The sequence below is a fragment of the Aulostomus chinensis genome, chromosome 22 (assembly GCF_037954235.1).
Source record: "Aulostomus chinensis isolate RoL2024-O1b breed Wild chromosome 22, RoL_Achi_v1.0, whole genome shotgun sequence".
Classification (NCBI taxonomy): Eukaryota; Metazoa; Chordata; class Actinopteri; order Syngnathiformes; family Aulostomidae; genus Aulostomus; species Aulostomus chinensis.
In genome coordinates this window covers 24,300,174-24,321,864 of record NC_141341.1, presented here as the reverse complement: position 1 = coordinate 24,321,864, position 21,691 = coordinate 24,300,174, and the positions used below count along the sequence as shown (strand labels likewise).

Sequence of the window (21,691 nt, the reverse complement as noted above, 5' to 3'; positions counted from 1 at the left end):
CTGAATTTAGCATTAAGATGTTAGAAGACATCCAGGATTTAATGTCTTTCAGGCAGTCTTGCAGATTAGTAAACTGGCTTGTGTCGTCTGGCTCCATCGACAAGTAAAGTTGTTTGTCATCTGCATAACAGTGAAAGTTGATCGAGTGCTTCCGTAATATGTCACCTAATGGGAGCATGTAAAGAGTGAAGAGAATCAGTCCTAAAACTGAACCCTGTGGTACACCATATGTAACTCTGCTGTACTCTGAATAGCCATTATTAACATGAACAAACTGAAACCTATCTGATAAGTAGGACTTAAACCATTTTAGGGCATTTCCTTTAATCCCAATATCATGGTCTAGTCTCTGTAGCAGGATGTTGCAGGCAGCAGAACATTCCCCACGGCGTCTCCAGACTCTGTCACATGTGCTCAGTGTGAACCTACTTTCATCTGTGAAGAGCACAGGGTGCTAGTGGTGAAATTGCCAATTTTGGGGTTCTCTGGCAAATGGCAAACATCCTGCACGGTGTTGGGCTGTAAGCACAACCCCCACCTGTGGACGTCGGGCCCTAATACCACCCTCATGGAGTCTGTTTCTGACCGTTTGAGCAGACACATGCACATTTATGGTCTGCTGGAGGTCATTTTGCAGGGCTCTGGCAGTGCTCCTCCTGTTCCTCCTTGCACAAAGACAGAGGTAGCGGTCCTGCTGCTGGGTTGTTGCCCTCCTACGGCCTAATCCAGATCTCCTGATGTACTGACCTGTCTCCTGGTAGTGCCTACTACCTACATACTCTGGACACTACACTGACAGACACAGCAAACCTTCTTGCCACAGCTCGCATTGATGTGCCATCCTGGATGAGCTGCACTACCTGAGCCACTTGTGTGGGTTGTAGACTCCATCTCATGCTACCACTAAAGTGAAAGCACCGCCAGCATTCAAAAGTGACCAAAACATCAGCCAGAAGGCATAGGAACTGAGAAGTGGTCTGTGGTCACCACCTGCAGAACCGTCCCTTTATTGGGGGTGTCCTACTAATTGCCTATAATTTCCACCTGTTTTCTCTTCCATTTGCACAACAGCATGTGAACTTGATTGTCAATCAGTGTTGCTTTCTAAGTGGCCAGTTTGATTTCACAGAAGTGTGACTGACTTGGAGTTACATTGTGTTGTTTAAGTGTTCCCTTTATTTTTTTGAGTGGTGTAGTTGACTACTGCATGATCTCCGTAATGTATGACAATAAATCACCATGGTAGATTAAGTTGCACTATCTAAATCAGCAGGACCATCGTAGCAGCATCTTGGAAGTGTTTTGGCTTTTTTTATTTTTATTTTTTAGCAACCTAATAGCTCTCAATCTCTGAAGAAACTTCATTTTTAAAAAGTCAAAGATCATCCAAAAAAGTCAAATGCAATTTGTGTCAACAGTTTCTGTCATACCACTCGACAACAAGTAACATGAGCTCACCACTGAAAATGGGTAAGTAGCATATAGGCTTGCCAAGAAGAAAATTGGGCTAAAAAGTCCTGTCACTCTCTTGTTATTTTTAATATAGGCAGGCGTAGTGAAAGACTGGCTTTTATTGCTTGATCAGGCAGGCTTAAATGTATTGAAAACCCTTTTGGCAGTTCCAATTTGAATTTTGGACATTGTGAACTTTGTTGTTGGATATCCACTGCAGTGCTGGTCTCTGAAGCGTAAAAGCTATTTGTAATGCAACCTCTGATGACCTAGAGCTACTTGATTCTGACATTTCTTTTTGTCATGTTGCTCTACATTGCAGAGTAGAAACATTTTAGCTCAGCTATTTACTCAGCAATTTGCTGAGTTTATGAAATAGTTTTGCCAAAGATCAAGCCTATCTGCATTGTTAAAAGATAAAAATTAAAGGCACGAGTTGCTGACACTTGACAGAGGCCCTGATTCAGTTTTGAATTTTGAAATCGTGGTAAAGTTTCTTCCCAGCTTCACTTAATTGTTACATGAGTTGAGCAAAACATACTTAGAATTTGTGCATATGTAGACATTTGGAAGCTATTCGCATCATCAAAGATCACCAGACATACTAGATTATAACCTTGTACATTGCAAACCAAGCATCCATATAAACTAAATAATACATGTTCTCATAATCTGTCATCTCACCTCTTGAGCTTTCAGATGCCGATGCCTCATCATCATCTGATGTCATATCTACCTCCAAATCACTGCCTTCCTGGGGGATGTCTGATTGGTGGAAAGATTCCTGGCCTGCTGATGTGGGGCCAGATGAAACCTCCCGTCTTGACTGCAGGGATGCAGGTTCAAACAGAAAACAAACAAACAAACAAAAAACAGTTACCTATTGCATATAAGGGAAGTTGCCATATACTGCATTCTATATCTGATGATATCTGATGTAATTTTGTTTTCTTGGAAAAACACTTATCTAAAGGAGCATCCTGCATGTTTTATACACAAGAAACAGGCTACCTTGATGGTCATATCACTGTATGTCTGGCATGGTTCTGGAGGAGCCACAGAATTACATTGATTGTACTGTGGGTTGTATTCTGTGTTATATTCTATGACTCTGAAGCCTTGAGTTATACTAGAGACCTATGGTTTTTCTAAGACTGCAGGCATATTAGATTTTTTTTCTTAAATCAGGATTTTAAACAGAAAGACACTACTACTTGCAATTGATCACATCATATATTTGTGTGTCCATAAACCATTAAAACCAAATGACTAGGGATTAGGGTTGTGTCAAGCAGAGCATCTGATGGAAAAACCAGAACCAAATAGAGGACTTGACTTGTTGGAGCAACTGAAACGTGAAGAGGATACATCAATGACCAACCTACATGGGTTTCTGTGATGCAGAAATAGGTATGTGTAACAACATTAAAGAAACCAACACTTTAATTTTTGCTACCATTTTTTTCCTGACTTTAGGTAAAAGATTTCAAATGTAATAAATGCTCAAAAAAGGCAAATTATCATCACAAATTTGTGAAAATCCATGTCATATCAGCATGTTGATTAAACAGCACAATAAGACAAGTCAAAATAAAAGGACTCTCTAGAATGTACAGTTTTATCACACATGTTGCCTAACTGTCACGTTTCAAGGAAGTGAGGAACTGACACAGTGACTTCAGGGAATGTCCATCCTGAGATGTTGCCCATCAATCAAATGTTCATTTCATTACCAAGCACAGTCTCCAAGTTCCAAAATTTGATTATACATCTAACCAGTCACACACCACATGTCCAGCTTCTTCACATGTAACATTCTCTGAGTGCAGCAAAACAGACAGTTGATGAAACAACTGGCCATGGTTCAGTGACTACTAAAGTCCTTTTTTTTTTCCAAAGAAAACGTTGCTGGTTTGATCCTCACGTCTCCAGGTGGCCATGTCGAAGTATCCTTGAGCAAGATACCAAGCCCTTAATTGCTACTGATGGTCAGCTGGGATAGGCCACAGCAAGCCCCCCCCCCCCGCGACCCTTAACAGATGAGTGGTAAAGAAAATGGATGGATGGATCCTGCACATTCTAGAGTGAACTTTTACTGTGACTGGTACACATCAGTGCAATAATCCTGGTGTTTAAACAGGTTGTTGATTTGTCAAACCTATCTAGTGGAGGGATTCTCCAGGGGAAGGTGAAGTGCTCAGTAAAACAGATTTGAACAAAATTCACAAATAAATTATAAGTACAATGTAGAAATATTAGATCTTTTACTTGGACTCACGAAAAATATTTTGGTCAGTTTTGTTGATTATCAAAGGTGGAGCATATGCCATAAAACTGATGTGGGTCAGCAGTCTGGATAAAACCTAATCAAACCCATCTTTCAATTTGCAGTGATAGCAGTGCAGTCATTCTTACTTGAGAAGCTTTCTCGCCTAGCTCCTGGGAAGCAGGTGCAGCACTGCTACACACCTTCATGTGTCTGACCTGCCTCTCAAGCTTGGCCCGGGCCCTCTCACTATCTCTGTAGCGACTCTCAGCATCACGCAGTCTTAAGAGTTCCTCCTGAAGCAGGCTGTGTTGTCTCTGCAAAAGAGCCAGCTCCCCAATGGTTGACCCGGCACTGGCCTCACGATTTCCACAATCTCGCCGGACAGTGCGCCATACTGGTACTGCTGTGTCCTGTGGCTGTAGCAGCAGCTCCAAGATGGAGTCTTGTTTAATGACAGCACCCTGCAGGAGATGATGGAGAATCCAACTTCTCTGACTGTGTTGTTTATTTGTCTATAGACACAGTAGACTATGCTGTCTGATCAGTGTCTGTAACTTTGTTGTTAATCATTCACATGAAGTAGAAAATACAAAATGTTTTATATGTGTAGTATGTGCTCTCGATCTTTGTCTTTATGGGAGTGAATATGATTAATGCATGCAAACTCGGAATGAGAGTTTGGTCAAAGAATGAAAATCAACACAGTACACAGTCTGTACAGTCCAGAGTTACACCATTTTGTGTAGTTCAGTGCAGAGGAGAGCCTGCATTAAGAGGCTATTTCCAATTGAGTGGACAACATGTAAAACCTGGAAGAGGACCAAGACAGATTGCTGTTTGAAGAGGAATTCCTTTCAGGCTTTTTGGTTCTACACATTTCTTTATAGGTGCATGTTGAATGACCAGCTGGAGAATTAGTTTGTTGTCCCAGTTGGTAACAATATGGCTTCTTATCTGTGCTTAGCTCCATGTATACATTTGCTCATACTCGTTAAACTTAAATTCAGTTGGCATACTGACTCACTATCTGTCATCTCAGCAAACTGACAGATGTATACAGTGGACCAAAGGCTTACATAATAAATACAAGATATAAAGATCAGTATAGGCATAATACCAGTAATTATACTCCCATTTTCCACCCCTGCAACAACATTAGCAATTCACCATTTTAAGACTGTAGCAGCGTATGCTTGTGAGATAACTCTAGAAATAGAGAAACTTACCTGGAGAGCATGGAGATACACGCTGAGATTCATTAGCCGCTGACAGATTTCCTGACAGACATAGGCAATATACTTATTACTGGTCTCTCTGTCTCTGTCTCTGTCTCTCTCTCTGTCTCTCTCTCTCTCTCTCTCTCTCTCTCTCTCTCTCACTCACAGACACACATATGTATGTGAAACAAAAAAACCTTAGCTATTTACCACAGGTAAAGGCTTGTCTTGAGTCCTTGAACAATCCTTTAAAAGAAGAGAGAATCATTGCTTTTGGAGTGACAGCGATGCTGCATTTAAACAAAAATATCAGACATATCAAATACAAAAGTAAATCATGTAAAATTCCTACGAATTTCACATTCCAAAAATGAATCAACTGAGAATTTACAAGATCTTGTGGTGTTGCAAGGGGCAACCAAAAGGTGTGCTACTGCAGGTGCTGAAATCATTTCCCTCATATGTAAGCACATACGCGCGTACCTGATATTCCACAACTACTACGTCCTTCCATCTTTGCTCCCGACTCACCTTTGCTGCAGAGAAATCATAAGCTCCATTGATCATCAGATCCTGATCAGCTGAGCAAAGATAAACATAGCTGTCACAAGTCACACAAGTGGTGATACAAGTATTAGTAGCCATAGTGAATAAATGAACCATTAGATTAAATCTGAAAAAAAATGATCGTTATGTTTTTGGTGTTTTAGTCCCAACATGAGCTTTGTCTAAATCATTTGATTTTCTTTCTCTCAGGCTGCAGCTTTCCTGATTGTAGATCAGGGTTGTCAAACTGATCCAGTAAAGGGCTGTGTGGCTGCAGGTTTTCATTCCAACCAAGCAAAAGCAACACCTGATCCAACAAATGAGCTGTGTGTGCATAGCTTAGTTGATTTAAGTTGAATCAGGTGTTGCTTTTGCTCAGTTGGAATGAAAACCTGCAGCCACACGGCCCTTTTGTTCTCCATGGATCGCCACCTTGCCGTGGTGGAGAACCTTGTGTGTTCCAATGAACCTAAGAGCGATGTCGTCTGGAGCTTCAGCTCCTGGTAGATTCAACCTTGGCAGTTAGGTCAAAGGGGAGGTTCCAGACAAAGTACGATCCAAAGTCCTCAACGGCGGAAGTGGCGGCGGATGACACTGTAAGTCACAATGGCACTGAAGGCGGAAGAAGGCTGCAACAGCGGGTGGTCGTCATGGATTCCATGCCATTGGATCTAGGCCCCTCTCTGCCAAGGACCATGTGGTGGCTGCAGGTGCATCAGTCTGCCCACATTAAAAGACACAGTCGCAGGCATCCTCCTGAATGGGAACCTATCCATTTTACATCCCGGATAACAAAGTCCTGTGGCGATCGGGAAGTGGTAACGGGAGCAGGACAGTGAAGTCTGGGAGTCCCTAGCCACAACCTGGCACACAGGCAGTGGGTGTCAGATTCAGTCGTTACGCTCTTGGACTGAGGCAGAAAGAGCTTCTCGGCAGCTGCACCCATGACTGAACAGCACAATTCAAGATCTACTCTGCTCACCCCAGTAGAGGAGGGGGTTAGAAAAGGTACCCTAAACATAGCCAGCCTCGCAAAATCCTGTCTTGAATACCGCATCCGGAGGGATCACCACCATGCGGTCAGAAACACAGAAAACAGTTATGCATTGGAGCCTGGAATGTGCGGACCCTCACAGACAACCAAGCCAGTGATCAACCTGAAAGGAGAACTGCCATCATTTCCAGAGAGCTAAGGAAGTTCCGAATTGACATTGCAGCACTCTCCGAGACCCAGATGGCTGATGAAGGTCAGCTGAAGGAAGAGAGAGGCGGATATACTTTCTGTTGGAAAGGGAAGTCTGCAGATGAGCCACGAATCCATGGTGTGGGTTTTGCTATGAAGAACTGTCTCATCAACCACCTCCATGAACTCCCTGTGGGCATCAACAAGTGCCTAATGACCATTCATCTGATCCTTACCAGCAGTCAATTGGCAATGGTTATTTGTGCCTATGCACCAACGCTTGATCCACAGGACGAAGTTAAGGAGGCTTTCTATGGTGACCTGGATAAAATTCTATCTGAAGTCCCCTTGGAGGACAAGTTAATCCTGCTGGGAGATTTCAATTCCAGAGTGGGACAAAACCACCACCTATGGAGGGGCACGCTGGGGAGAGAAGGGGTTGGAAACCTTAACTCCAGTGGCATATTACTGCTAACCAAGTGCTCAGACCACAACCTAGTCATCACCAACACAATCTTCTGTCAAAAAAACTAGTTCAAAACATCATGGATGCATCCTCGCTCCAAACTGTGGCATCTCATCGACTACGTCATTGTCTGCTCCAAAGACCGCTGTGATGTCCTTAACACCAGAGCAATGACCAGTGCAGACGACTGTTGGACTGACCATCGCCTCATTTGCTCCATCATGTCTATCCACTTAGGCGGAAAAGGAGGACGCAGAAAGGACAAAGCCGACCAAAGCCCAACATCAAGCTGTTGGATGACACCACCTATCAACAACAGCTGCAGGATGCTCTAAGCACAGCGTTGCCCCAACAGTATACAGAGGATACTGAAAAACACTGGAGCACATTTTCTACTGACATCATGAACTCCTGCAAAAACATTCTTGGTCACAAAAAGCGGAGACATCGAGACTGTTTTGATGAGAATGACGCCAAGATTAAGCAACTCATTGACATCAAGCGGCAAACATTTATCAATTGGCAAAATGACATCCACTCAAAGGTGAAAAGAGCAGCCCATGCCAAAGTGAAGGCAGCTGTCCAAATGCAAGTTAGGTAATTAAAGAACCAGTGGTGGACAGAGAAGGCTCTGGAGATCCAGCAGCTTGCCGACTCTGGGGATACAAGAGGTTTCTTTGATGCCACAAGAGCTGTATATGGTCCCAGTCACTGCTGCCTAACCCCCCTCTGCTCTAAAGATGAGCTCTTGCTGCTGAAGGACAAGGTGGCAATAGCAAACAGGTGGAAGGAGCACTATGAGGACCTCCTAAACAGGGACACTGTTCCTGAAATGGGGGCGCTAGACCAACTCCCTCAACAGCCCATCGTTGAAAGCATGGGAGATCCACCCAGCCTGGATGAGGTGCAGGATGCCATTAAGAGCATGAAAAACAACAAGGCTGCTGGGCCCAACGGTATCCCAGCAGAAGTCCTGAAGAAAGGTGGGCCCAATCTTCTTGAGCACATCCATGCCCTGCTTCTCAAAATCTTGGAAGAAGAGGAAATCCCTGCCCAGCTCAGGGATGCCTTAATCATTTCCATCTATAAGAAGGGAGACAAGACTGACTGCGGAAATTACCGTGGCCTTTCTCTCCTGCCCACCATTGGGAAAGCCCTTGCTCAGGTGCTGACCAACAGGCTCACCCCCCTGTCAGACAGCATCCTTCCTGAGTCTCAGAGTGGTTTTCGCCCAAACAGAGGCACTACAGACATGATTTTCACTATACCCCACTGTAGAAAAATGCCAGGAGCAAAATCTATCATTATACATGGCCTTCATAGACCTCACCAAAGCCTTCGACTAAGAGAAATGTCAGGCCTTTTGGCTGGTCCTCACAAAGATTGGCTGCCCTGACATGTTCATCCAGGTACTGAGACTGCTGCATGACAATATGTCAGCTACAGTACTCAGCGGCAGTGGAGATGAAACTGAACCCTTCCAGGTTGACACAGGAGTCAAAAAGGGATGTGTCATCACTCCAACCATATTTTCCATTGTTATCACTGCTATCCTCCATCTCACAAGCAAGCATCTGCCCCAAGTAGTCAACATCATGTTATAGGACTGACGGCCAACTCCTCAACATCGTTTCAGGACCAAAGTCAAAACCACCATCACGTCAATCATGGAGCTGCAGTATGCGGACGATAATGCCCTTGTAGCCCTCTCAGAAGAGGACCTGCAGTGTATCCTATCTGCCTTTACAAAAGCATACAAACAGCTTGGTCTAGCCGACAACATAAAGAAGACTCAAATCCTACACCAACCACCACCAAACAGCAGTACGCCTGTCATACCCCCAAACATCTCCATCAACAATATCAGACTGGAAAATGTGGACCACTTCCCATACCTTGGTAGCCTCCTATCATCAAAAGCTATCATTGATGATGAAATATACCATCACCTCAGCTGTGCCAGTGGGGCTTTCTCAAGGCTAAGGAAGCGAGTCTTCGAGAACAGTGACCTCCAAGCCAAAACAAAAATCCTGGTCTATAAAGCAGTGGTGCTCCCCACCCTTCTGTATGGGTCAGAAGCCTGGACCACATACAGCAGGCACCTAAAGGTGCTTGACACTTACCACCATAGATGCCTCCGTAAAATCCTGAGGATAAGTTGGGAAGATCGACGCATCAATACCAGTGTCCTGGAGGAGGCTGACGTTCTGACCATCACTGCCACCATCGCCCAAAACCAGCTCCGATGGACTGGCCTTGTTATCCATATGCCAGACTCTCGCCTCCCTGAAAAGGTTCTCTACTTACAGCTTGTTAAAGGAAAGTGGTAAAAAAGGTATCAGGATAACATTAAAATAAACCTGAAGAAGTGCCACATAGACCTAAAGACCTGGGAACACAAGGCAAAAGACAGAGTCGCCTGGACAAACCTTGTCCGTGAGGGTGCTGCACAATATAATGATGACCTCTGCCATGCTGCAAAACACAAGTGCAGACTCAGAAAGGAGAGAGCATCCACCAAGCAGGCCCAACCCAAATCCACCACCACAACATTCTCACTACATACACTGCCCCAGAATAATTGGGTGCAGAATTGGCATTTACGCCCACCTGAAGACCCACAAGGACCAAGGGGGACAGTCATACTCGACCATGAGTGACTGCCGATGATGAGATGCAACCCATTGTGGCTAGCCACAGAAAGAAGGGAAATGACAGGACAAGTGAAGGGACAGCCAATCGGAGAGAGAGAAAAAAAAATGATATTTAGTCATTATGTGATTATCAAATGATTTTTTTTTGTTGCAATGATATCTTTTTTGTCACATAAAGCAGTTCAATGTGGTTTTAAAGTGGTACTTGAACAGATAGTATCTAGGCATCGCTGATGTGCTCTAAGTACTGATTTCTGTGATTTGCTCAATACTTCTCTCTGACCCAGAGGAACAGAAGCGTACTCTATCTGTTCTCTAGGACCTCCTGATTTACAAGTAAAGCACGACTGGACAACAATGAGCCTCACTGTCATAACATCTTATCCAGTGTTTCTGTATGAGACATGTCACTCACTGGTTTCTTCTGCTTCTAGATGGTTGTGGTGGCACAAAAGAGGAATGTCAACACTGCAGCCCAGTAGCAGCTCACTCAGTCTGTCCACTGTGAAAACACACACTACAGCTTTTTAACAACACTAAATATATTCACATATATTTAGTCCTCCTGTTTTTAACTACTATGTGTTGTACTACTTTGACCTTCCCTTGCAAACAAACAAATGTCAATTTTGATGTGAAACTTGTTATGTTACCTTCAGCTGTGGCATCCAGTAGTAGTTTCTCTGCACGGGGAGCTTGGGGAGTGTCTGCTCTGAACAAGTAACGAGTGATGGGAGGCTGCAGGTCCTCCTGAAAAGTCGTCACTTGTGCCAGCTCACAGAATAGAGTTACTCTCTCCTGCAAGAGCTCAAGCATTTCGCGGTCCTTCTGCTGAAGGTCAGCTGTGGGCGTTGGATAAGAAGCAGAAACAATCACGTATACAAAACTTACCATTCAAACAATCACATCAAATCAACACCTGCATACTCCACAACGGACAAAAAACACTGAAGTACATTTAACACAGCTCTAAAAGGAATGATTTTTAAATTTTACTTTATGTATAATTACACACACATATAACACCTTCACATATAATTTCACCCATTTCTCACTAAATGATTTTGTCCACCGATGTCTATCTGCAGTTATAATAATTTCCTTGTGTCACCTTGATATCTTATGATTGTTAACTGGTTTTAGATTGTTATTTTACTTTTTTTTTGCAGTATTGAATTTTCTGTATTGTGTTTATTATATTTTGGGTAAGAAACCTCAAATAAGCCCCTTGGGACTATTTTTATGTTGTAGGTGCATATAAAATGATATACTTAAAAAATAACATTTCCTCACAGACTTCAACAGGTTATGCACATCTACAATATTACATAACTTAATTGAGATAAAATATGACATAAATGTACTTAATTACATGATGCATAAAAAGAATAACTATACAGTATTTAAAGAAAGTCTATGGATTAAAAAATTAAGGGTGGAGAATAGAAGGATAGAGAGAGGAAAGGCCCTGTAAAATTTTCATGTTTTGCTTCATCTGTGCCTGTCAATAGGTCATCTGTCAATAAAGTTTTGGTAAGACTATTCATCCGTTCCCACACGCACGATTGAACATAAAAAAATAACTGTTGTTTGAAGTTGTCATGAAGGTTTTATCTTCTGACCTTTAAGTCTTCTCAGATGGGCCTTATATTCAGTCTCTATGAGGGGGAACTCCTCTCTTGATGGGCACCTGAAGACACAAAAGGATAGAACACAAAAATTGTCTTATAAGTGATATGTTGGACACTGATGTCCTGCATTTGCAATCATTAATCATTGGTCTGTTCAGACTTACTGATTAGTATGCAACAGTGTTTAAGACACTACTGAGAGGCCCCACCACTAGGTGTTCCCATTTAACCCACATGTTTAGATTTACCACGTCTGCAATGCCAGGTAGCCCCCCAAGCCATCCTCATCCATCCTGCCTAAGAGATACAGTTGCTGATACACTGCAATGATATGACCACAGTGTTACAATGCTTCAGCCTGTGTTCTGCTACCAGGTACAAAAATTAATCTTCTTTGGTAATTGCCAACAAACAATGTAACTCACATAAAGTGGTAGTTGGTTACACAGAAAACAACACAGTTATACAGTTTTTATCAAAACATACACACATTAATTGTTTTTATGACTTTCATGTAATTTCCCTTCAGAGTTAGGGAAGTTACTCTAGTTCTACTACTAGATTCAGGGTTTTGCAAACGAAGTATATACTTAGATTGATATTTGTGGTCTTGGTCTTAACTGTAAAGTTGGTCTTTGTTAAGACTCCTTTTGGTTGGGATTATGTCAGCTGCAACAGCCAAAATTAAGCCTATTCTTAACTCCAAGTATGAATTGGCACCAGATGCAATTGGCAAATGTGAAGGAAAGGGACCTTCATGATATTTCTTTGGCTCTCACCAGTGCCTTTGGGTCAGTGTCCCATGAATACCTGTGGGCTGTAATGAACTTCTTCCATATCTCAGACACTATCATGGCCCTTACAAAATCCTGCTTTCAGGATCTGCAGTTTTACCACTCCACCAGTAGCATCCTCCAGCAACCCCCCCCCCCCCACACACACACACACACACACAAAACAGCCATCTTCAGCCATGAGGGGACAAAGTTTACAAGGAACAGTCCTGCAGAGGTTGGTCGTTCTGGGATGCCAGAAATCATTATTGAGCCATCCAGAGACATTGTAGGTTCATCAACAAAGTGTAAGGAACGAAGGTGAAAATATTGGAAATTCATGCACACAGACATAATGAACTGAATAGAAGGCCAAAGATGAAACTGACTGCTAGGTCAGACGATGCTGACTCCCAAGTCTTCTTTGGCCTTCTTCTTTTTGTCTAGTACCATCTTTCAGCTACTTTTTAGTGTAAAATGACATGCTGACCGTCATTACTTAGATCACTAGAGGTTGCATAAAGTCAAAATGTCAGCATGAGCTGCTTGAACAAATCATCATGAAGGTCATGTTCTAGGGGAGGACAGTCTCACAAAATATAGACTTTGCTCATGAAAATAAAAGCACAAAGAAGACAAACCTCTGCCACAGAGGACTTCCTGTCTTAACTGTGGAAGCAGAGGTCATTTCTGCAGCTTGGTCCTTCTCACTTTCTAAGATTTAGTTCATGCTGGCACATACTGTTCATGCTAACAAACAATGACATTCATCCTGTTGAGCATCTATCATGCACACACACTTATAGATATACAAATACACTTTCTTCAATGTATATAAGTTAAGTATTCAGTTATTAGTTCTTTCATAAGTAAATAAATGCTTTTGAATATATAAGATGGTGTACTAAAATTTGCAAAAAAAGGAACTTCTGAACGGTCAGTACTGAGTAAATTGCCTGATATTGTCACATACAATCAGTACAATATACTAAACTGAGAAACAGAACATGCTGTAGTGTGCCTTTTCACCCATGAAACTTCCTCACTCAGCAGTTTTACATGGTAACAGGAAGGATATTTCAAGGTTAACCCAACTTGCATAAACCCAAATAATCTTTGATACATTCCTTTCTTAATCTTTCAGTGCCAAATCTGAAAATGATGAAAGGAAAAAATGTATGTAATTGCTGTGTGTGGATGCATATGCCCACTTGCTGACGGTGCGCTGAATTTGGCGGATCCAGACATTCTTGTCTTCCTTGGAGGCAGCATGGACCTCATACATCTCTGGAGGGGAGGAATCACTGATGAGGAACATGCCTCGTTCCTGATTTGCTATGTCCCTCACTATCAGGTTTTGAAGTGACAGCACTGGAGGTTTATCCTGAATCACACAACAGAAAAGTGTGTGCATAAAGAAGTACAGTGAGTGAGAAGACGAAAATATTACAACATAAGCGCTCATATTTCCAGGCATCTGTGAATCAGATGACCAACTGGTGAATAGAGTGGTGCAGGGATGACTTAAACCCAGATAAGTTGGCATTGCTGAATATCCAGTTTTTGGTTAAAGGCCAGAAATATGGTCTGTAGTTTAAACAAGTTTCATACAGGTTAACATATTGTTCTATGACATAATATATATCGGTAAATCCCACAAACATGAATTTTGAAGGTTTAAATGTTTTAAAAACAGTGGTTAATAACAAGTGCTCAAAAAGACTGTTATTTCATTAAAAAAACATGCTGAAAACAAAAGAAGTACAAATTATTTTTGGTAATAATCCAAAATCCAATGGATTGAGGGAACCCGTAGAGATTCTAACTTCTGGACTGACCAACAAATATAGGTCATCCCTATGGCACTCTATTCATTAATACCATAGCATTTATATGTGTGTGAGAACATTTTCTTACCAGACATGGAAAGATGTACCTCTGGTCTTTCTCCTGCAGAAACACCAGGATGTCTGTCATCAGTAAGACCTGTACATCTACACACACACACACACACACACACACACACGTAATTTTCCATCAAGTTGGTACATAAAACACATAAAAAAACCATCATTAAATGGTTTTTACAGTGCTTTAATTCTTCTTCCTGTAACTGGTTCCCTGAGAAAGCAGAGTTCTATTTTGAACATCATTTCGCATTGTACTGCCCTTGCAACTCATATTCCTGTGCAAAGCTGGACAAACATATGGAACAACATCCCAAATGTCCTCCAATAAAGACACAAAACTTGCTTTTCTTGTTTACTGGTCTTGATGAATTTGGTTATTGTAAAATTTAATACAGAAAATAAAACAAATACAAAAACAATATTTACATAGAAAGCAAATATGACACAGTGATGACAATTATTAATATTTACATTTAAATGTTAATATCCTGAATCAGACATTTCAACAAAGAAAAAAATTACAAAATATTCAAATATAAAACCTAACCCAGTAAACTAACTGCTAATGGAATATTCAAAGAGCATCATGACATTTAATTTAAAAAAGGTGATTTTTTTCTATTAAAAGAAAACTTATTACTTGCAGACAAATAATTTCCAAGACAGAGGCAGAACAGAAAACATTAGCACACCAAAAATATAATTACTTGCTGACCTTAGACATGACCCAATGTTTTTTTTAAAGTGTTGTGTACCTTTGAGTCGAGATCCTGGATTTTTCCAGAAAAGAGTACCTTCGTGGACAAGTTTTCGGCGGAGCAACTCTCCAGGCCTGAAAAGTCCACCATCCCTTATTCTGGCCTCAGCCCGCTGATCCAGCTTGGCCTGAATCTCTTGCAGCCGCTGGATCTTTTCAAGTTCCTCCATCTGCCAAGCAGGATGATGTTTTCAAAGGTAGTATAAAACTAGTCTCACAAATAGAAATTTCATGTGCTTCATGGAAGGCCAAGGCCAAAGGACAGTGACTTTAATCAAAACATAATACCTGGGTACCTCAAACAGTCTTTACATTGGGAAGACTGTTTGAGGGGCCTAAGTATTATGTTCACAACAGCGTGACTGATATTTTGACAAACTCAGAGTTAACAAGAACAAATGAAAGAACCAAATACTTGAGTCTTCTCACCTGATGATGTCAATGACAGTCCATTAATGAAAAACAGTGATCAAACAATGTATAAAAGGGGAATCATAATAGGTCATGCACAGTGGAAAATAATTAGAACAACAGTATGTGTACATATATGTAAATAAATGAAGTGAGATGAATTCAATAAGTTGTAATGAGCTTAATGCCATAAAAGGTTAATTCATTCATGTTAACTTTTGATCCATCCATCCATTTTCTTCCGCTTATTCCTGTTAAGGGTCACAGGGGGGCTGGAGCCTATCCCAGCGGCTTTTGGGTGAGAGGCGGGGTACACCCTGGACAGGTTGCCAGTCCATCGCAGGGCCAACACATAGAGACAGACAACCATTTACCCTCACAGTCATACCTACGATCAATTTAGAGTATCCAATTAGCCTGATTCCCAATTGCATGTCATCTTCCCTCTCTTCAATACCAAACTGTCACAGTTTGCTCTGCCCCTCTCCTGCTATGCTGCTCAGTCACACCCCTCATCACACCGTTCCTTCTTCATCAAGCAGTTTTTTTACTTCGTTGAAAGGACAACACTTTGAGACCCTGCATTGACTTCGGAGGACTGAATGATATCACGTTAAATAAGTGTTACCCACTGCCACTCATTTCCTCCACTTTCAATCTTCTACAGGAGGCCACTATTTTTTTCCAAACTTGACCTGCGCAATGCCTACCACCTCGTCAGCATGAGAGAAAGGGATGAATGGAAGACAGCATTCAACACCCCAACTGGACATTATGAGTATCTCGTAATGTTGTTCAGCCTGACCAATGCCCCTGCTGTCTTCCAGGCATTGATTAATAATGTGCTCCGAGACATGCTCAACCAATATGTTTTTGTTTATCTCAATGGAATCCTAATCTTCTCCTGGTCCAAAGAGCAACCCGTCCATGTTCAGTCCATCCTTGAGCGCCTCCTGGAAAACTCCCTGTATGTGAAAGTAGAGAAGTGTGAGTTCAATGTCTCTTCCATGTCTTCTCTTGGGTACATTGTTGCACAAGGCAACATCCAGATGGACCCAGCCAAGGCCTCTGCTGTCATCTCCTGGCCTGTTCCTGAAAACCCCAAACAGCTTCACTGTTATCCTGACCACTGTGGATCATTTCAGCAAGATGGTCCACTTTGTGCCCCTGCCAAGACCCCCCGCTAAAGAGACTACGCAGTTGGTCCTGCTCCATGTATTCCGCTTTTATGGCCTCCCTGTTGATGTGGTGTCAGACTGTGGTCCCTAGTTTTCTTCAGTGTTTTGGAGAGAGTTCTGCAGTCTCCTAGGTGCCACCGCCAGTCTGTCCTCTGGATTCCATCCCCAGGCCAAAGGACAGACTGAGTGCATGAACCAGGAACTGGAGACAGACCTGCGGTGCGTGGCCTTCCAGAACCCTCTTCCTGGTTGTCACAACTGTTGTGGGTAGAATATGCTCACAACTCCTTCACAACCTTGTCTGCTCTGCCACCAGCCCACCTCCATTTGAGTGTGCAGATGGCTGTCAACCACTACTGTTCCCAGACCAAGAGAAGGAAGTTGCCTGCCCATCTGTCCAAGCCTTCATCCACCACTGCCACAGAACATGACTCCAAGCTTGCTCCACCCTCCTTCATTCTGTGGGTCACTTTACTGCCACTACCAACCGTCGCTTTACACTTACACCTACCTACCAAGCGGGCCAACAAATGTGGCTCTTCACCCAAAACTTAACTCTGCAGGTGGAGTCCCAAAAGACGGCACCTAAGTTCATCAGGCCTTCCATGATCCAAAAGGTCATCAACCCAGTGGCAGTCTGGTTGAAGCTCCCACGTTCCATGTGAGTTCATCCAACCTTCCATATCTCCAACATTAAATCAGTCCACAACAGTCCCCTGCAGCATCAACACCTCCCCTTCCACATATCGTCTATGGCGGTCCAGTATATGCGATGCATCGCCTGATTCCCTCTCATTGGTGGGATAGAGGTCTCCAGTACCTTGTGGACTGGGAGGGTTACGGCCCAGAGAAGAGATCCTGGGTTCCTGTTCGCCATATTGTGGACCCAACCCTTGTGGCCATCTTCCATTGGCAACATCCTGACCAGCCAGCCAATGAGTCAGCTTGGTTGGGGACTCACATCTTGCCCCCACCTGCCCAGGACATTGACTGTCCTGTGAGGGCGATGTCAGATGTCAGGGAATTTAGAGCCTGTTAGAGGGTCTTTACCTGTACTGAAGTCTGGATTGTTCCATAAGGGTGTTTGACAAGTAGGTGAGACTGTAGAGTTTTGTGTGTGTGTGTGTGTGTGTGTGTGTGTGTGTGTGTGTGTGTGTGTGTGTGTGTTATTGACTTTCAACCTAGCTTTCAGAGTTGCAATGTTTTCAAAACAGTTGTGGGGTTTGATCATGTCACTAATGAAAAGAAGGTCTCTTATTGACATATCTTGGCATACAGTTTGCTCTATATGCAGCAATGGTTGGCTATGATGAGTTTTGCAAATCCATTTCACAAGGTATTGAAACTGATTTTAAATTTAGAGCTTATAGGCCTCCTTGACATTTTGATTGTTATAGTGTGGTTAGTTTTATTCTGGGGCCAATAAAATGTTATTACTGTCCAGTGTCCATTGTGTTAAACCATTTTGTACGTAAGTAAGTATTTGAATGTTGGTAGTATCATCATTGTTGTAGTAGTAATTGATTCTATAATGGAAAGTGGTAGTGTCATCCATCGGATTAAGTCATCCTATATAGTTTTTAAAAGTGGAGTGAACTTCAGGTAAAACAACTCTGACAACCTGAAGAAAAACATTAAACTAAACTAAGTGATTCTTTCAGTTGTGGTTGGTAATGGGGATTTATGATATGGCATAAGAGCTATCTGAGTTGATTGCTAGGATTGTGGATTTATTCCAGTTTATTGTATTATCTGAGGTGTTGTAGTATGTATTGATGATTCTGATAAATACGTGATTGGGTTGTTTGAATTCTGTATGGAATGGAGTATATCATCTGCCTATAGGGAGATTATGTGTTATTGTGTTTATGCAGATACCTATGATAATAGTTTTGGCAAGTGCACATAGGGAAGGGGAGAGTTAACATCCTTGTCTTGTGCTTCTGTGGAGTGTGAAATTTGATTGCTGTTCTTGGTTTGTACAAGCAAACACACATAAACATATATTCACAAACACATACACACACACACCAACACAGTTATCCACATAAACATACAGTTTATCCTTCTTCTCTTTGAATATTTGAATACCCACATACAGTACGTACGCACACACACACACACACACACACACACACACACACACACACACCACATGACATACTTTGGAAGAAAAGACAATTAGCCTATATGATTTAACGTACTCCTACTGTAGATTATGACAAACTAATCAGTCTCCTCAATGTGTGTTTTTTTTTTTTAGCATGGTAGCAGTTTGACACAGAAAAAACTGGTGGCATTTCCTGAATAGCCCTCGCACAAACTGAGTCACACCATGAACTTCTTGCCCTCGTCTATGCTTACCAGAAGTTTCAAAACTACATATATGGCTGACCTGTAACTGTGGAAACAGATTCTCAGGCCCTCATCACTATTCTGAGGAAACCACTTCACACAGCCTCTGCTCATCTCCGGAGAATGATGCTCAAACTCCTATAATCTCAATGTAATTTACGGAAGAGGCCAAGAACTCTATGTCATAGACACTTTCTCCTGTTAGCACTTGCCAAAGCCATGTATGTCCCCAAGGTGTAGAATCGCATCTAGCACAGGCCAGACAGAGAAAAAAAGATTCACACAGACAGGTCAGCTAGACCTCTATGACTTCTCTGTACAGAAAAAGCAGTGAGGATGCAAACAGCTAAATAGATGTTACAGGTAAGGGACAGTGCTAGGAAGGGCACCGTAGTCCAACAACTTGCAGATCCAGGCTGGAGAGGCCACATATGTGAAGAACAGGTGCCACCTCTTTCAGTCACTTGAGAGCTACACCCCTCCTACCACAGCAGAGGCCTCAACTTTCGAGTCCCCACCAGACTAACCGTGCAACACTGTTGATCAACGAGCATCACAAGCAAAAGAAACTGTGGTCATAACTTGCTCAAGAAGGGTGTCAAAACCCAACTCCCTCCCTCCCATAATCACAGATTTTACACACACACACACACACACACACACACACACACACACACACACACACACACACACACACGTGTACACTTGGTCAGTCAGCCGGTGCAGTGAAATGCAATCTTGGATTCTTGGGTTGGCAAGTCCTGATGCGACGCATTCATGTGATTAGCTGAGAAATAAATTGTATGGGGTGTGTTCTGGTGACTGGCTGTCACAAAAGAAGGAAGGAGAAATCTAATAGGCTCCATTTAATTTCCCCTTGAAAACACAGATTTTTGGGTTAGTTCATGTCAGGAGAGTCTCAAAACTCCCACCCATAGCTTAGTATGAATGAAGCTCATTATGGTTTGTATACGAATGTCAAAACATATGTAAAATTTTTGATGAAAATGGCAACTTCTTTTAAATGCATTTATTTGTTGATTTTTTTCCAAATCAAAATACTTGTGTGTTCATCAGAAATACATTTGTGGACCTTTTTAATTTATGCATGGATTCCTTTTATTGAGGATAGTAAATGCTTCTCTTCAATCAGGTCAATTTCCCAGGGCACTGAAAACTGCAGTAATCAAACCTCTCTTAAAAAAGCCTAATCTGGATGCTTCAGTACTAAGTAACTACAGACCCATATCTCACCTTGCGTTTTTGTCAAAGATCATTGAGAGAGTTGTCTATCAACAAATTAATTCTTTTTTGACCCAAAACAATCTCTTCAATGCTTTCCAGTCAGGTTTTCGACCACACCACAGCACTGAAACTGCACTTATTAAGGTGTTAAATGACATACGCCTTAATACTGATGCATCTAAAATATCAGTATTGGTACTACTTGACCTTCGTGCCACATTCGACACAGTCGATCACACCCTGTTGCTCGACAGACAGGAGAGGTGGGTTGGACTTTCTGGTGCGGTGCTAAATTGGCTCAGATCTTACTTAGATGATCGTGACTTCTTTGTCTCGCTTGGGAACTGTGAATCTGAGCGAACAAAGATGATATGTGGGGTCCCGCAAGGCTCTATTCTTGGGCCACTTTTGTTCAACATTTATATGCCCCCACTGGCCCATAACATCTCTTACCACTCATATGCTGATAACACACAACTTTATATTACAGTGTCACCATGCAATTACAGTCCACTGCATTCACTGAGTGACTGTTTCCTACAGGTCAATCAGTGGATTGGCCAGAATTTTCTCAAGCTCAGTGCAGAAAAGACAGAAGTCATTGTGTTTGGTCCCAAAAACGCAAGGCTTGAGGTCAGCAGCCAACTTGACTCAATGACACTACAAACCACCGACCAAGCTAGAAACCTTGGTGTTGTTATGGACTCAGACCTGAATTTTAAGAGCCACATAAGAACTACCACTAAATCAGCCTATTATCATCTCAAAAACGTTGCACGAATAAAAGGATTTCTCACTAAACAAGACATGGAAAAACTCATCCATGCATTTATTCTTGGTAGGCTAGATTATTGTAATGGTGTCTTTACAGGTCTCAGTAAAAAATCAATCAAGCACCTGCAGCTCATCCAAAATGCTGCTGCCAGAGTCCTGACCAACAGTAAGAACATGGACCACATTAAACCTGTCCTTAAATCGCTGCACTGGCTCCCTGTGTGTCAAAGGATTGAGTTCAAAATCCTGTTACTGGTCTATAAGTCACGGAATGGGCTTGCGCCTACTGTAAATACATGTCAGAGCTGCTGACTGGGTATGAAGCATCCAGACCCCTCAGGTCATCAGGGACAGGTCTACTCAGCGTCCCCAGGGTCAGAACCAAACAGGGTGAAGCTGCTTTCAGCTTCTGTGGTCCACATCTGTGGAACAAACTCCCTGAAACTCTGAGGGGGCACAAACTGTCAGCTCATTTAAATCAGGGCTGAAAACACTGCTGTTTACTGCAGCCTTCTTATAGTATTGATTTGGGATTGATCTGGGTGATTTGGTATTGATGGATTGATTTAATATTGATTTGTTTGCTGTTGAATTGATCTTAAACTGTTTAATTGATTTTAAATGATTTTTGAATGTTTTAATTCATGTTTTCGATTTTAAACGGATTCTGACTTTCAATTTCTCTTTCCCTCTGTAAAGCACTATGAATTGCCCTGTGTATGAATGGTGCTATACAAATAAATTTGCCTTGCCTTGCCTTTAGCATTATATTATATATAGAACAAGAAACATGGGTGTATGCTCCAGCTTTTTTACTTTAGGTCGTCAGTTTGAAGTGCCCATGTATTTCATTCTGATTATATCAAGAAA

The 21,691-nt window shown here is 42.2% G+C and overlaps 1 protein-coding gene across 5 annotated transcripts in view; it reads right to left on the bottom strand.

Moving 5' to 3' along the window:
• Window positions 1-21,691, bottom strand: part of arhgef2a (Rho guanine nucleotide exchange factor (GEF) 2a) — a 55,269-nt gene that overhangs the window by 8,841 nt on the left and 24,737 nt on the right. The window contains exons 12-22 of one of the 5 annotated variants that reach the window (XM_086192914.1): window positions 14,857-15,028; window positions 14,109-14,185; window positions 13,403-13,575; window positions 11,410-11,477; window positions 10,441-10,629; window positions 10,203-10,289; window positions 5,470-5,519; window positions 5,149-5,184; window positions 4,948-4,998; window positions 3,868-4,182; window positions 2,137-2,278 (exon numbers count right to left, since the gene is read on the bottom strand). In XM_086192914.1, the coding sequence (XP_086049040.1) occupies window positions 2,137-2,278; window positions 3,868-4,182; window positions 4,948-4,998; window positions 5,149-5,184; window positions 5,470-5,519; window positions 10,203-10,289; window positions 10,441-10,629; window positions 11,410-11,477; window positions 13,403-13,575; window positions 14,109-14,185; window positions 14,857-15,028 (1,360 nt within the window). Of the gene's footprint in view, window positions 1-2,136; window positions 2,279-3,867; window positions 4,183-4,947; window positions 4,999-5,147; window positions 5,229-5,421; window positions 5,520-10,202; window positions 10,290-10,440; window positions 10,630-11,409; window positions 11,478-13,402; window positions 13,576-14,108; window positions 14,186-14,856; window positions 15,029-21,691 lie in introns of those variants that run through there. The other 4 variants (XM_086192913.1, XM_086192915.1, XM_086192916.1 and 1 more) reach the window with 4 other exon arrangements.